Source organism: Atractosteus spatula, chromosome 5 (genome assembly GCF_055471065.1).
Source record: "Atractosteus spatula isolate fAtrSpa1 chromosome 5, fAtrSpa1.hap1, whole genome shotgun sequence".
In the NCBI taxonomy this organism is placed as follows: Eukaryota; Metazoa; Chordata; class Actinopteri; order Semionotiformes; family Lepisosteidae; genus Atractosteus; species Atractosteus spatula.
In genome coordinates this window covers 56,014,258-56,028,978 of record NC_142710.1, presented here as the reverse complement: position 1 = coordinate 56,028,978, position 14,721 = coordinate 56,014,258, and the positions used below count along the sequence as shown (strand labels likewise).

The 14,721-nt window shown below is 39.7% G+C and overlaps 1 protein-coding gene across 8 annotated transcripts in view; it reads left to right on the top strand.

Moving 5' to 3' along the window:
- Positions 1-14,721, top strand: part of usp19 (ubiquitin specific peptidase 19) — a 36,802-nt gene that overhangs the window by 16,329 nt on the left and 5,752 nt on the right. For all 8 annotated transcript variants that reach the window (XM_088916384.1, XM_088916383.1, XM_088916382.1 and 5 more), the window contains exons 11-25: positions 344-533; positions 745-878; positions 1,691-1,849; positions 2,238-2,348; positions 2,948-3,058; positions 3,432-3,533; positions 3,828-3,968; positions 4,138-4,256; positions 4,821-4,964; positions 6,010-6,332; positions 9,688-9,798; positions 9,893-10,109; positions 11,038-11,190; positions 12,065-12,228; positions 12,711-12,880. In XM_088916384.1, the coding sequence (XP_088772510.1) occupies positions 344-533; positions 745-878; positions 1,691-1,849; positions 2,238-2,348; positions 2,948-3,058; positions 3,432-3,533; positions 3,828-3,968; positions 4,138-4,256; positions 4,821-4,964; positions 6,010-6,332; positions 9,688-9,798; positions 9,893-10,109; positions 11,038-11,190; positions 12,065-12,228; positions 12,711-12,880 (2,349 nt within the window). The remainder of the gene's footprint in view (positions 1-343; positions 534-744; positions 879-1,690; positions 1,850-2,237; positions 2,349-2,947; positions 3,059-3,431; positions 3,534-3,827; positions 3,969-4,137; positions 4,257-4,820; positions 4,965-6,009; positions 6,333-9,687; positions 9,799-9,892; positions 10,110-11,037; positions 11,191-12,064; positions 12,229-12,710; positions 12,881-14,721) is intronic.

Sequence of the window (14,721 nt, the reverse complement as noted above, 5' to 3'; positions counted from 1 at the left end):
TCCAGGATCAGAACAGTTTTCTATTCAGTGCTGGCAATATTAGTTAACTCTGGGTCTTTACTCTTGATTCTTTAGTCTTGATTGCATTATTCTAAAGAAGATGTCATGACTTTGTTTTATGGTTTATACCTTTTGTGTTGCTCTTCCAAACCATCCTTAAGCCCACCCAAAGGTTAGGATCTGGCTACACCACTACTTGTAGCTCCTCAAAGTTGGCTAGTAACATTGTTGCACTAGCGTGCTGCAGTTTGCTTTAGTAGAAATGGCAAGTAGTGAAAAAGTTCAGCTTAGAGTGGACTGGTACACTGTTTCTGAAGACTGGCTCTTTTTTTTTTCCTCACAGCCCAAACCAACCTGCATGGTGCCACCAATGACTCATGCGTCTGCTGGCAGTGAGCACACCGCTGAGGAAGAGGAGAAGAAGGTTTGTCTGCCTGGTTTCACAGGACTGGTCAACCTGGGCAACACCTGCTTCATGAACAGTGTCATCCAGTCCCTCTCCAACACCCGAGAGCTCCGGGACTACTTTCATGGTGAGTGAGATTGCCAATACCGAGTCAAGGAATGGTCTTCTTGGTTTACGTGGAGCACTTGTTCCATGTTTTGGTATAAATATAGTATATCAGATATAGCAAACCAGAAAAGTGGTTTTTCATAGTCATTTTTACTGGGAATGTCTGAGGGTGTCTTCACATTCCTGTTCTTACGGTAAGTAAATGCTTCTTTATTTGTGCTATTTCACAGATCGAGCTTTTGAGACAGAAATAAACTGCAGCAACCCCCTAGGGACTGGAGGACGTCTCGCAATAGGGTTTGCGGTGCTACTGCGAGCATTATGGAAAGGGACCCACCATGCGTTCCAGCCCTCCAAACTCAAGGTGCCTCCGAACAGGAAGGAAACGAATAAACTGACACATTTCATCTCTGTTTTTTTAAAATATTTTAGTGGTTAACAACAGGGAAAATAAGTTTGATGAGCTCCCACATGCAGTATTAACATAGCTGTGTAGTAGGCATATGTTTCATTAAGAAACCTACACCCCTCATCAATTTAAAGGTCAACTGTCTTGAACACGCTAAAATAAAATTAAAAGGCCTTGTTTAAAACTACTGTTAAATGTCCTTATTAAAAAAAAAGGTCCAAACTTCACTGTATAATATAGCCATGTTTTTTTTCATTTCTACATGGTTGTACAGTATGTATTCAGTTGTGCGCAAATTGACAGGCCAGTTCAAAATGATGTTTTTATCTTCAGGCTCCTGCTGTGCTTGTTTAGAATGAAAGGATTAATATGTTTTTATTCTTTAAAATCATAAGCATTTTTAAGTACTGATAAGCAATAAGCCTCCAACAGGTTACAACAAGAGATTGTTTTTAATTTTTTTCAGGCCAGTGTCGTCTTCTGTTTTTTATTCTGTCTTCTTATTCTATCTTTCTGAAAATTAACATACATGAGGTATTAAGTTTTCCAGTTTGTTGCAGGAGTGTTGTGGTCCCTTAGTCTAAGAGGTTCACCTTTGTTTGAAAGAGCAGGCTGTGTGTGGATGAAGCAAAATATTGGGGTTACCTTAATAATCTGAAATGACACTTGCTGAAAGTAGTATTTTGGGAATCTTGGAAAATGTTTATTATTAGTGGCAGCTTGATATGAATACCTCTCCCATTTCTTTGTTAATTTGCTTCCTGTAGGCGATTGTGGCAAGCAAGGCCAGCCAGTTTACAGGATACGCACAGCATGATGCGCAGGAGTTCATGGCATTCTTATTGGATGGCCTCCATGAAGACCTGAACAGGATCCAGAACAAACCCTACACTGAGACTGTGGATTCAGATGGGAGGCAGGATGAGGTGAGAAATCAAATGACTGAAGACTCACAAACTATATGACTTGCTCTTTTTATGCATTTTCAGAGGATAGATATGGGTGCAAAATATGGGTGTTAAATAACAAATCCTCACTTAAGGAAGAACCTTTTAAAACAGACTGGCCAAATTGCACGCTCAGTGATGGTCTTTGAAGCAGCTCACCCTTCAGTGGACTGTGAACAAGCTGTTCCCCTGTGTTTGTATGTTCTGTTCCTTGGCATCACCTGATTCTTCTGAACACGTTCACTGGGCGTTTTGATTGATGCACAGGCAGGGAATGGTCAGACAAAATAATGAACTTGCGCCTCCAGTGCCTCCAGCATTATGGTTTGTCCTGTTGAGTCAGCTCCGTGTTTACTGTTGGTGACAGGTTGTGGCAGAGGAGGCTTGGCAGCGACACAAGATGAGGAATGATTCCTTCATTGTGGACCTGTTCCAGGGACAGTACAAATCCAAACTGGTCTGCCCTGTCTGCTCAAAGGTGAGCCTAGTGTAGTCCTTTTGAAATGTGTTCCAAGATTGGTAAACCCCAATGACGTTTTAAAGAAGTCTTGTAATCAGTTTTTGTTGTTTTTAATCATCCCTTTTCAATTTTTAAATGAATTGGAATTTAGTAAAATTTAAGTGTATCATAAAGTGTTCACAGATGTAAAAAGACTTTCAATGAAAGAATATTTATTAAAAAAAAATATGTTGTGTAGAACTTCTTTATTGAAAGTCTTTTTACATCTGTTAATAACAACTTTTCCAGCTGAGTAAATGAAATACTTCTGGACTCGGTAGGAAAACTAAGTTACAATTAAGGTCCCGGCTTTAAACAGAAATGGTATGGGCTGGTTTGTTCAGTTGCACTTGCATGAACATATTGACATAATTCATTTATTGGAGCACAAACATTGCAAAAATTATTGATCCAAAATTTTAAAAAATGTATGTATTACAAAATCATAGAAAATATCCATATAATCGTTTACCTGCACTATAAACACAATTAAATCTAGAGTAAGTTTAAAATTTTACTTTACTCTGTATTATATGTCTTATGCGGTATCGGTTCATCAGTATTTCTTTTTCTCCCAGGTTTCTATAACTTTTGACCCCTTCCTGTACCTGCCAGTTCCATTGCCTCAAAAACAGAAGGTCCTCACTGTCTTTTATTTTGGGAAGGAACCTCATAAAAAGCCTGTTAAGGTAAAGCCAGTGAAAGCAAAACAGTTTTTTGTTTTGGGATTTTTTGCTTTGTAAACAATTACTGTACCGTTGTTGCCTGTTTACATCATGTCCCCAGTGTGCTTAAATCATTAAGATTTTTCACTAGTTTTGAGCAATTGGATTGAAGCTTGGACAGAGTTAATGCTGTGTGTATTATTTCTAATGTGACTTGTTTTCTTTTATATTTTCACATCTGTTTTTCTAGGAAAGCTGGGACATTAGCTTATTATCGTCATGACCGTTTTTCCTATGCCTATGAGCTGTACTGCCTGTGGGTGCCAGTGTGATGCTTTCAGATAATGATTGAGTCTTTCTCTCTTTCTCTGGGTCTTTCTCTGTTTGTGTGTGTCAGTTTCTTGTGAGTGTTAGTAAGGAGAATTCCAGCACAGCCGAAGTTCTGGAGTCCATTTCCAGAAGTGTGCGCGTCAAACCTGAGAACCTGCGGCTGGCTGAGGTATGATCACTACTGCATGAGTTTCAGTTTGCAGTTACTATACAACTAATTCCTGTATCAATGATTCATCTTCATCTTATATACCTTTGTAATGGTGTATGTGCCTGGTCCTTTAAATCTGTCATTGTTTGCAGTCTTTCAGCATTAAAGGCACATGCTGAAATAATCTGTCTTCAAAAGGAATGGAGAGAAGTCCACTGTAGTGCCTAGTAATCTATATGTACTTTATAAATAAGGTACTAAATTGATATACATCTTCTTGTTCTTACAGTAAAGGCTTCTTCTCTGTTGCAGGTCATCAAGAGCCGATTTCACAGAATCTTCCTGCCCTCGCACTCTCTAGATGCTGTGTCCCCTTCAGACACACTCTTTTGCTTTGAGGTGCTGTCTAAGGAGCTGGCTAAGGAGAAAGTGCTTGTTTTGCAGGTCCAGCAGGTACGTAGCGCTGTCAGAACTGCTGAATTCAATCTGACAAGGGTCCGATTTAAACATTGATGCCTGAATCGTCACTTACATTGTGCTATATATAAGGGTTTTGTTTTAGATTGTGCTCTAACATGGAACTGTGGTCAGTGCTCTTCTCCTGTCTGTCTTGACTTTGTAGAGACCGCTTGTCCCCAGTATCCCTATCGCTAAATGTGCTGCCTGCCAGAAGCCTCCCCAGTCTCAGGAAGAGAAGGTGAAGCGCTGCACTCGCTGCTACCGGGTGGGGTACTGCAACCAGTAAGTGACTAAGATGAGCTGCTGTGAGGAGGCTGGTGAAATATAGCGTACCGTTTTCAACTGCTGAGAGGATTATTTGCTGACTAGAACAGGTAGTGCTTCTGTCTACATAAAAACAAGAAATAAAAATTGAAGGCTCACACCACACCAAAACGGTGAAGGAGAGGTTTACAGATTGAAACAGTGGAAAGTGACAAATGACAGGTGTGCCCCCTTTTCTGTATATTTGGTTGACAATCTAGAGTAAGTACATACCTTAACTGCCTTTTGCATTGTAAGTCTATTTAACTGCAGAAGCTTAAACGAATTACTTGCTCCCAGCTGAGCAAAACCCAATATTCTCCTGAATGATATGCAGGGTGATTTTATTAGGTATCACACAAAGTCGTGGCATTAAAATTGACATTTGCAGAATCAGGTAAGTTATAAAAAATGTATATTCAACATCAGGTAGCAGGTGACTTCTTAGGGTGTGAAGAAATGAAAGTGCTGCAGATGAATTCAATTTGAAGGGAGGGGGTAGGTGACAAATATTTTTGAAGCTTTTTTTACTTCCTCCAACAGAATTTGTCAGAAGAATCACTGGCCTGATCACAAAACTCAGTGCCGGCCCAACATGGAGAACATCGGCTACCCCTTCTTGATCAGTGTCCCAGAATCCCGGCTCACGTTTAGCCGGCTAACGCAGCTGCTAGAGGGATACTCCAGGTAATGCTGGGCAGGATGGCCAGCACTCAGGGCTTGAGATAAGCAGAGGTTAGGATGGAGTGTGATGTGCTCTTAGCTAACAACACTGTCCACTGAGTGGAATGAGTGTATTTAAAATGAGTAATGGCTCTATTATAATCAGAGCCAATGTCCTTTAGTATTTTAAACTGGTATTGAATGTTAAACTGTACAAAGTAGTACCTAACATTTTGGGTGGTATGCATTTTTCTTTTAATGAAAATGCTTTGTGGAATTCATAGCAAGATGATACAAAATTTGGTTGGTTTATGTTTATGGCAGTAATATGTTAAAAATGTTGGCCCTGTATGTAAATTAATAGATGCAATTGTCAGGCTGCACAAAAGTGCATAGAAAGATACTGCTTTGCAAAACATCTTTGTGAAAAAAAATGCTAACATAACAGTCTTTTAAAACAAACAAATAGTGTTTTCGATACCTGCAGCTTTCACGTACAAATGCAGGCAGGATTTGCATCTCTGATTTTTACAATTAAAATTCATAATGAGAGTGAATATTGAGGTAAATTCAATAAGGTTATATAGCTGGCTGTCCTATTAAGATAGATTAAAAACCGCAATCTTGCTAGATCTTGCAATCAGATGCCTCACACTTAGTGCATGTAACCAAAATAATTTGGTCGAAGCATCCAGTTAGCCTTTTATACACTGCATATGGTCAAATATTGTCTATTATAGCTGTATCACCCAACTGTTTTATCCATTCATTTATGCAGTTTACGTCAATGTTTAAATTGTAAAAATGATACCATATACAGCTGAAGATGAGTTACTGTGTAATAATCATGATAATATCCTGTTTCTAATCCCCCCAGCGGAATGATCAGAAAACTGTTAACCTTGAAGATTGCTCTTTGTTGTACAGAAATCAGAAAAACTTACAGTATAGCTCAGTTGGTTGTAATGAAAAGCCTTTCTAACGTTTGCTGTAATACATCATACATATCTTATAACATTATAGACATCCGGTTCAAACACCCCAAAAAAACGTGCTTCTTATCCTCTAGGTACTCTGTCAGCGTGTTCCAGCCCCCCTTCCAGACAGGCAGAATGTCCCCAGAGGTCAGCCAGTGCCGAGCAGATTTGCCTACTGAGACGCTTGACAGCAGCTGTCACGAAAGTTTCCTAGCTCAAGAGGCAGAAAAAGAGGGGCCCAGCCTGTCCTCTGAGTCCCACACCAACTCCGAGCAGGCCCCGGGGAACTCCGTTGAGGAGCCAGACTCGATGACCTCTTTGACCACTGACTCGGGTTTCTCAGAGCCCGTACCTGAAACCCAGGATTCTGTCTTGGAGAAGGAGACTTCCTGCGAGAAGACTGTGAAACCTGAGGGTGAGAGGGAAATCTCCATTTGTTTGTTAAACAAGCACAACCTTTGTGTTCAAGTTCTGTATTTTTGTAATTATTCATATGAAAGTAACAATGATTAGCACTAGCATTTACCCAAGTGGTAATATGGTCTTAAAAAATCACATTACGTTTGTATGGCAACCTTCATTAATAGTTTAAGATTCCCTGCGCAGCTTGCAGTAAAAACATTTTTAAAGATATTTTAAATACATCTCATTATGTGCATTACCATTCCCTGTGCACAAAGGTAATTATCCAATGTTATTAACTGTTCTGTTTTGTTAGCACTAATGAGCTAGAGCCTTGAGATGAATGTTTATTAGTTATCATGCTAAGTTACACTCTTTTCAATTCCCAAAGTAGGAAGACAATGATACTATGATTATAGAGAAGTGCTAAAATATATTTCTGAAGAATTTGATTGCAGTGTAACAAGGATAAAATGAGTAGATCTTCATTTTAGTTTGGAACAGTTGGGTTTCCATGAAAAACTTACAAAAACGGAGTGGATATTAATCAAATAAGGTTCCTCTAATATTAAAAAGAAATTTGTTTATAAACCTGAAGTTATAGTATAAAAATATAAATGCCTAAAAGGCACGTCTGACCTCTTTCTCAATGAAGAAAAAAATGAAAGAAGCACATAACAACACTGCAGATGTGACAGCTCTAATTGTTTCAGAAAGTTACTGCCACTAGCAACATGTACTATTAAAAGAAGGAGAAAAGGGATATTTTGTTGCCAATTTTGGAAGGAGGAAATAAAATGCATGTACAGTGCCTTGCGAAAGTATTCGGCCCCCTTGAACTTTTCAACCTTTTGCCACATTTCAGGCTTCAAACATAAAGATATAAATTTTTTATTTTATGTGAAGAATCACCAACAAGTGGGACACAATTGTGAAGTGGAACGAAATCTATTGGATTTTTGAAACTTTTTTAACTAATAAAAAAATGAAAAGTGGGGCGTGCAAAATTATTCGGCCCCTTTACTTTCAGTGCAGCAAACTCACTCCAGAAGTTCAGCGAGGATCTCTGAATGATCCAGTGTTGTCCTAAATGACTGATGGTGATAAATAGAATCCACCTGTGTGTAATCAAGTCTCTGTATAAATGCACCTGCTCTGTGATAGTCTCAAGGTTCTGTTGAAAGCGCAGAGAGCATCATGAAGACCAAGGAACACACCAGGCAGGTCCGTAATACTGTTGTGGAGAAGTTTAAAGCCGGATTTGGATACAAAAAGATTTCCCAAGCTTCAAACATCCCAAGGAGCACTGTGCAAGCGATCATCTTGAAATGGAAGGAGTATCAGACCACTGAAAATCTACCAAGACCTGGCCGTCCCTCTAAACTTTCAGCTCAGACAAGGAGAAGACTGATCAGAGATGCAGCCAAGAGGCCCATGATCACTCTGGATGAACTGCAGAGAACTACAGCTGAGGTGGGAGAGTCTGTCCATAGGACAACAATCAGTCTTACACTGCACAAATCTGGCCTTTATGGAAGAGTGGCAAGAAGAAAGCCATTTCTCAAAGATATCCATAAAAAGTCTCGTCTAAAGTTTGCCACAAGCCACCTGGGAGACACCCCAAACATGTGGAAGAAGGTGCTCTGGTCAGATGAAACCAAAATCGAACTTTTTGGCCACAATGCAAAACGATATGTTTGGCGTAAAAGCAACACAGCTCATCACCCTCAACACACCATCCCCACTGTCAAACATGGTGGTGGCAGCATCATGGTTTGGGCCTGCTTTTCTTCAGCAGGGACAGGGAAGATGGTTAAAATTGAGGGGAAGATGGATGCAGCCAAATACAGGACCATTCTGGATGAAAACCTGTTGGAGTCTGCAAAAGACCTGAAACTGGGACGGAGATTTATCTTCCAACAAGACAATGATCCCAAACATACAGGAAAATCTACAAAGGAATGGTTCACAAATAAACGTATCCAGGTGTTTGAATGGCCAAGTCAAAGTCCAGACCTGAATCCAATCGAGAATCTGTGGAAAGAGCTGAAAACTGCTGTTCACAAACGCTCTCCATCCAACCTCACTGAGCTCGAGCTGTTTTGCAAGGAAGAATGGGCAAGAATTTCAGTCTCTCGATGTGCAAAACTGATAGAGACATACCCCAAGTGACTTGCAGCTGTAATCGCAGCAAAAGGTGGCTCTACAAAGTATTAACGCAAGGGGGCCGAATAATTTTGCACGCCCCACTTTTCATTTTTTTATTAGTTAAAAAAGTTTCAAAAATCCAATAGATTTCGTTCCACTTCACAATTGTGTCCCACTTGTTGGTGATTCTTCACATAAAATAAAAAATTTATATCTTTATGTTTGAAGCCTGAAATGTGGCAAAAGGTTGAAAAGTTCAAGGGGGCCGAATACTTTCGCAAGGCACTGTATATACTTAAAAGACAGTTTCACATAATCACAAATATCAAGAGTTATCTAACATTAGGGGAGCCATGGAATTGTGTAATAAAACAGATATTAATAGGTCATTAAATATTTTAATCTACATTATTGTTGTTGATTATAAAAATAAAAGTCTTCTTAAAAAATGTAACCCCATTATAGAATCCCATGTTTAAACCTATAAATATTAATGTGAAAACAAGAACATCTGAAGTTTGAGAGATGCATCATGAACATTTAAGAAAATCTGAATGCCTCAAAATGTATTTCATTATAAATAATGGACATTGTTTCATTCTTGTGATTCTTGTGACTTTGCAAAGATGACAATCTAAAACGAGTGTAAAAGCAGCTAGCTTTAGCACAGTATCTGCATAAACCTTAGCACCATAGGATAAAAAGAAATACTACCATATTTGTTTTACATCGCTGGTGGCATGTGGTCACTCCTCCTGCCTGTTGCCATTTGTTTGCCCACAGTGTCTGCTTATATGACTTCCTGTACAAGGACGACTTGTTATTCCAGATTTCTGAAATTTCTTGTTTCATTGCCATACAGCTCAGCCTGCTGCAAAGTGTTTGCCATTTTGCCACCACCCTGCTCATGATAAGACACCTGTTAACTATAAAAGTATGCATTTTTTTTTGCTGTAAAGGGTAAAAGTACCCTTTTGCTTTACTGCTACTTGTCCTATGTGTAGATTTTTTTATCACTTATGTACGGTCCTATGTTGTCATTTTGACCAGTTGGTGCCCAAACGAGAGCAACTAATTTTATTGTTTCAGTACACAAAGGTTTAATACAATAATTACTGCAAGTTAGCAAAGATGGTGTTTTCTTGAATGGGTTTTCATGTTACTTTTTGTGATTCTTAAAAGAGTTGTGTAGATTTTCATTGTATTGTCTAACTTTACAGCTGCAGTGACGGGCTACCAGCAACCTTCAGAGTCGCAAACCCACTCTGCATCTCAGTTCTACATCTCCCTCATCGATTCTGCGAACAAGGAGCAGAGGCTGGAGGACAAAGGTAAGGCGCCCTGTTGTGCCCTGAACGTGGGCTCTGTTCGCTTTCCAGAATGAGTGAAAAGCAGGGCAACTAACCTGAGGATGCTGTCCTGCAGGAGATGCGGTGCTGGAGATTACCGAGGACTGCTCCCTGGTCCTGGTGTGGAAGAACAATGAGCGGCAGAAGGAGTATGTCCTGATCAAGTCCAAGGAGCTAGAGTTTGTGGAGGACCCAGGCTCAGCTAGTGAGGCAGCCAGGGCCGGGCATTTCACCCTGGAGCAGTGCCTCAACCTCTTCACGAAACCGGAGGTGCTGGCGCCCGAAGAGGCCTGGTATGACACCTATTTCTTTGTGGTACAGTAGATGAATAAACAGACAGCATGATTTTTTGTTACTGTTATACCAAAATAGTGCTGTAGTATCTCTTATGGTAAACAGTGTGGTTATAATTTTCTGAATTAAGACATGCATTTTTGATTTTCGAGATTGTTCTTTTAAGCAGGAACAAAAACTTTTGTTAAACTTTTAAACAATTGTTCATTGTAGAACCTCTTAACAAATGCATATTTCTATAGTTAATTCCATGCTTAAAAGTAGAGGAAAGAAGGTAAGATTTTGGCTGTCGGCTGTTCTTCAGGTGTGTAGTTCCACAGGCTAAATGTTATGTTCTTTCTACTTTTCAGTGTGGAGTTAAATTATTATTGTTACTTTGTAATTCTTGCAGTGACTAAAGCTCTCCTCCTCAGAATTGTTTTGTGACTGGAACTGGGAACTTGTAGGAGTCTTCTTTAATGATCATATCTTCTGTGTAGTTATACTGCATAGTTTTAATTGGTTCCATTTGGAAGGGACCTAGGGCAGCATAATGGCAACATAGTTAGCTCTGCTCCCTGAAATATTTTCGGTCCTGGATTTGATTCTGCACTGGGGCACCTTCCAAATGGGGTTTGCTTGTTCTTCCAGGGTCTGTATGAATTTACTTTGTGTCCTGCAGTGTCTTACCACCTTTCAAAACATGCAGGCAAGGTTAATTGGTAGTTCTATGTTGTCCGTGTGTGTGTACAGGGTCTTGTCAGGCCTTGCTGTGTTGTTGTGACCTTCACCATGAACAAGCAGCTTCCTGATAATGAACGGATGGATGGAAGGAGTTTGAAGATGCTTTACAAAATATGTTAGACAAGACTGATATCGTTATGCATCATCACCTGGTATTTAACTGGATGTGCTTTACCGGACTTGCCCCTGGCTCTCTCCCCCCAGGTATTGTCCCAAATGCAAGCAGCACAGAGAGGCGTCCAAGCAGCTGATGCTGTGGCGCCTGCCGAACGTGCTCATCATCCAGCTCAAGCGCTTCTCATTCCGCAGCTTCATCTGGAGAGACAAGATCAATGACATGGTGGACTTTCCTGTCAGGTGGGCTGTCTTTCTTAGCAAAATAGTTAGTGAATTTAATTCATTCATTTAGTGACATAAGAATAATAAATGCATAAATAAATTAAAATGACAGAACAAATGGAACAAATGAGATGTATAGCTGCGTCATGCTCTGTCCATGCCTAATGTGGAGAAACTAGTTCACACATCTGTCTTCTCCTGAACTGATTACCCAACTTGTTGGGGTTTAGGCAACTACACAGCATCTGGAATTTTAATCATGATCATTCCCAGTTTGAGCCTCATGTAACCCCTGTTCCTGAACTACCGCACTGGCTTCCAGTTGACATTAACATAAATGGCTGGTCTCACCTTTACTTTGCCAGTGTACTGACCGGTTTTATCCTTGTTCAGCCACAGTTTTCAAGGTTTAATGCTGGTCTCCTCTTTGTCTTCCTTGTATCTCTATGCACCAAAGCTTACAAATATTATTAGGGATCCTGAATCTACTTTTCTGTTTCCAATTTTTATGTATATTACTTTATCACTTTTAGTTGGCCTCATGAAGCTGCTTTATAAAATAAAGATGATTACAGTGTTCATACTGTTATATTACATTTGCAGTAAGTGGTTCTCCTGTTCAGTACTGAGTAGGAAAACTTATTCCATTTTCTTCCTCTTTTTCATGAGTTTAACTTTTCTTGGTCTCGGTTATCAAAAAAGAAATATCCTTTTTCTCAGCTCCTGGGCATTCATCTTAGTCTTCAGTCACCAAGCCATATCTGGTACAGCCACAGTATTCGGTCTTTCACAGGTTTAATAACCTGCAGTGGTCAGAAGGTCATTTAAGAATTCCTGACAAGGAATTAAACTAAGTGATACTAAGTTGCTTTGCGGTAATTCATTCCTGCAGGAGCCTCGACCTCAGTAAATTCTGTATTGGGCAGAAGGATGACAGTCAGCCTCCCATTTATGATTTGTATGCTGTGATTAATCACTATGGGGGCATGATTGGAGGACATTACACTGCGTATGCCCGGCTGCCCAATGACAAGAACAGTCAGCGCAGTGATGTGGGTAAGTATTGGCGGTGGCAGGAATGAATGAAATAGTGTTCATGTCATCGAAAGTCTCAGACGTGAAACATCTGTTCTATATTACATTATTTTACTTTCAAATTCATTCTTTTTAGTGCATTTTATCAGCATGCATTGTACAATGTATATTTCTGCTCACCTACAAGAATTAGGCATTTGTTCAAAATCAGTTGTTTTTCTGTTGTCTTTTGGAATTCACACAAACATGGCTGATCTTGGAAGCCCCATATCTGGGGATTAAACAGCAGTAAAAAAACAAAGGAATATGGTTGGAGTCTTCCAACTTTTTAAAATTTTGGACAACAGCAGGTTACTTAAAAAAAGGCATTAATGCACCTAAATCCAGCTAAATGTTTGTGTAGCCTGAAAACAATTAACATTTAGTGCTACTAAACACTGTTTTTTTTAAAGGGTGATGATGTAGTTTTGAGCATCCCCACTCACCGGTTTTTCCCATCTCAGGCTGGCGTCTGTTTGACGACAGCACCGTGACCACTGTGGAGGAGAGTCAAGTGGTGACCCGCTATGCCTACGTGCTGTTTTACCGAAGACGAAACTCCCCCGTGGAGAGACCCACTCGGCTGCCCAGCCCCCAGGAATCCCCAGCAACTGCGGGAGCCTCAGCCAGCCAGGTGAGTAAAATTCCACGTCTGCCTCTCATTCCAAATCAGGCTTCTGAACCACTGGCTGGGCCCAGGCCACCTGTCTCTGGGGCAATGTCAAATGTGATCGCACGGGCAGCAACAACTGGAACAAAGAGTGTCCCTCCTGGGTGTGTGGTGCCAGTCCCCTCTAAAACAACAGCTGCAATGCAAAGAAATATTTTGTATTGCAAAGATACTACAGTTATTCAGCGTATTAAAGTCTTGTAGTGAAGGTTGAGAATAATGGAGACTGTTGGGAAAATAAGTTTTCCTCTTTCACTTATTTTACTCCAAAGCCCATTAAGCACAATGCAAGAAATCAGCCAAAGTTTGTTCTGTCTGTATATTTTACCATTTTAAATGTTTTTGTAAAACTGACAGCATGGATCTTGCATTACACGCATGGTTTCATTGGTTTAGTGCATTTAATTGGTCCCAGGAGTTTCTGAGGTCTCCCCATCCACAAATCTTAGGTTTATCTTGTTAATCCAACCCAAAAGTGCTTTCTGTTTAAAAACAAGTTGATTAAAATCTGTCAGCATTTTATTTCGTGGCTATGATGGTCAGAAATTTTTACAGTAAATATTCATTTTAATTTTGTTCACTAAAAACAGTTATATTTGATCTTCTGTAGACTTGGTCTTGAGCAGAGTCAGGTTTTAGCTGGTATTTATAATTAGATGCATTATACATTAGTGTACTGTGGTCTGTGGCTGTTTAGAAGAGTTTGGCAGAAAATGTTAAAAAAAAAACCTAGAAGTATTGCTTTTGCACAACAGAACATTGTCATGTTGTTTTGTGTTTTTGACAAGCACATCTGTGTTAACAACTGAAACTCATCTTCTAAAAGTTGTTCTAAGAAATAGTTTATTTAAATTCAGAAAATGTTAAATATTTTGCACAGTTAACCTACAACTGACAAGCTAATTTGTGTTTAGAGAGAGCGCTGTCTTTGTTGAATGTCTTTTATTATTTGCTGTTTTTATTAAGTGGAAGGTCTATAGTCTGCAAAAGGGGAACTATTATAATATTCACTGCAAATGTATCTATTCTTGTATCATGGGGAAGCTTGTATGGAAATTCTTATAACTAGAATAAAAGTTAGATTTGTAACAAGAAAAGTAGTGATGCAGTCCTTCTAGTGAAGCAGATGAATGTAACCTTTCACTGCGGCTTGCACTTGTGCTTCTTATTGGAAGGCCTCAGACTTCAGAGAGAAGAAACTTGAGAGTAGTTTTAGCTGGTGCAAAATTCACTCAGGCCTACTGTCTGCATTCTTGTTTTTAAAATCATGTTTTCTGTTTCTTGGGTGTGTCTGTTTCCTCTCATGTCCTGTTAACTACAGAACTACAATGGATTTAATTATTTTCTCAATATGGGTGAAAGATTTAACCTAACACTCAATTCTGCTGTAACACAGCACTTTGGTCCTGCGTTTTAACTGTGGACTGGGAAACGTTTGTGTGTGGTTTGCATTGTCTTCCTGTGCTCATGTGGTTTTCACAAGGTGCTCTGGTTTTCTTCCATCGTTCAAAGGCATGGTGTCTAGGGTAATTGGTGTCTCTAACCTGTCTGTTTCTGTGGATCAGCCCTGTAATGTACTAGTCCAGTCCTAGTCCAGGGTGCTGTCCTGTCTATTGGTAAGCACCCAGTTGCCTAGATATTTGCAAGCACTAAGTGGCTTTCTGATAACGGATGGGATAAGAGTTCATCTGCGCATTCCATTACATTGTGAAAATGATCAGCAAATGTACATGAACAGAAAAGGGTGGATGGGGAGGAATATAGTTTCATAAGCACACCTTCCAGAACCTGACGCGGGTTTCCAA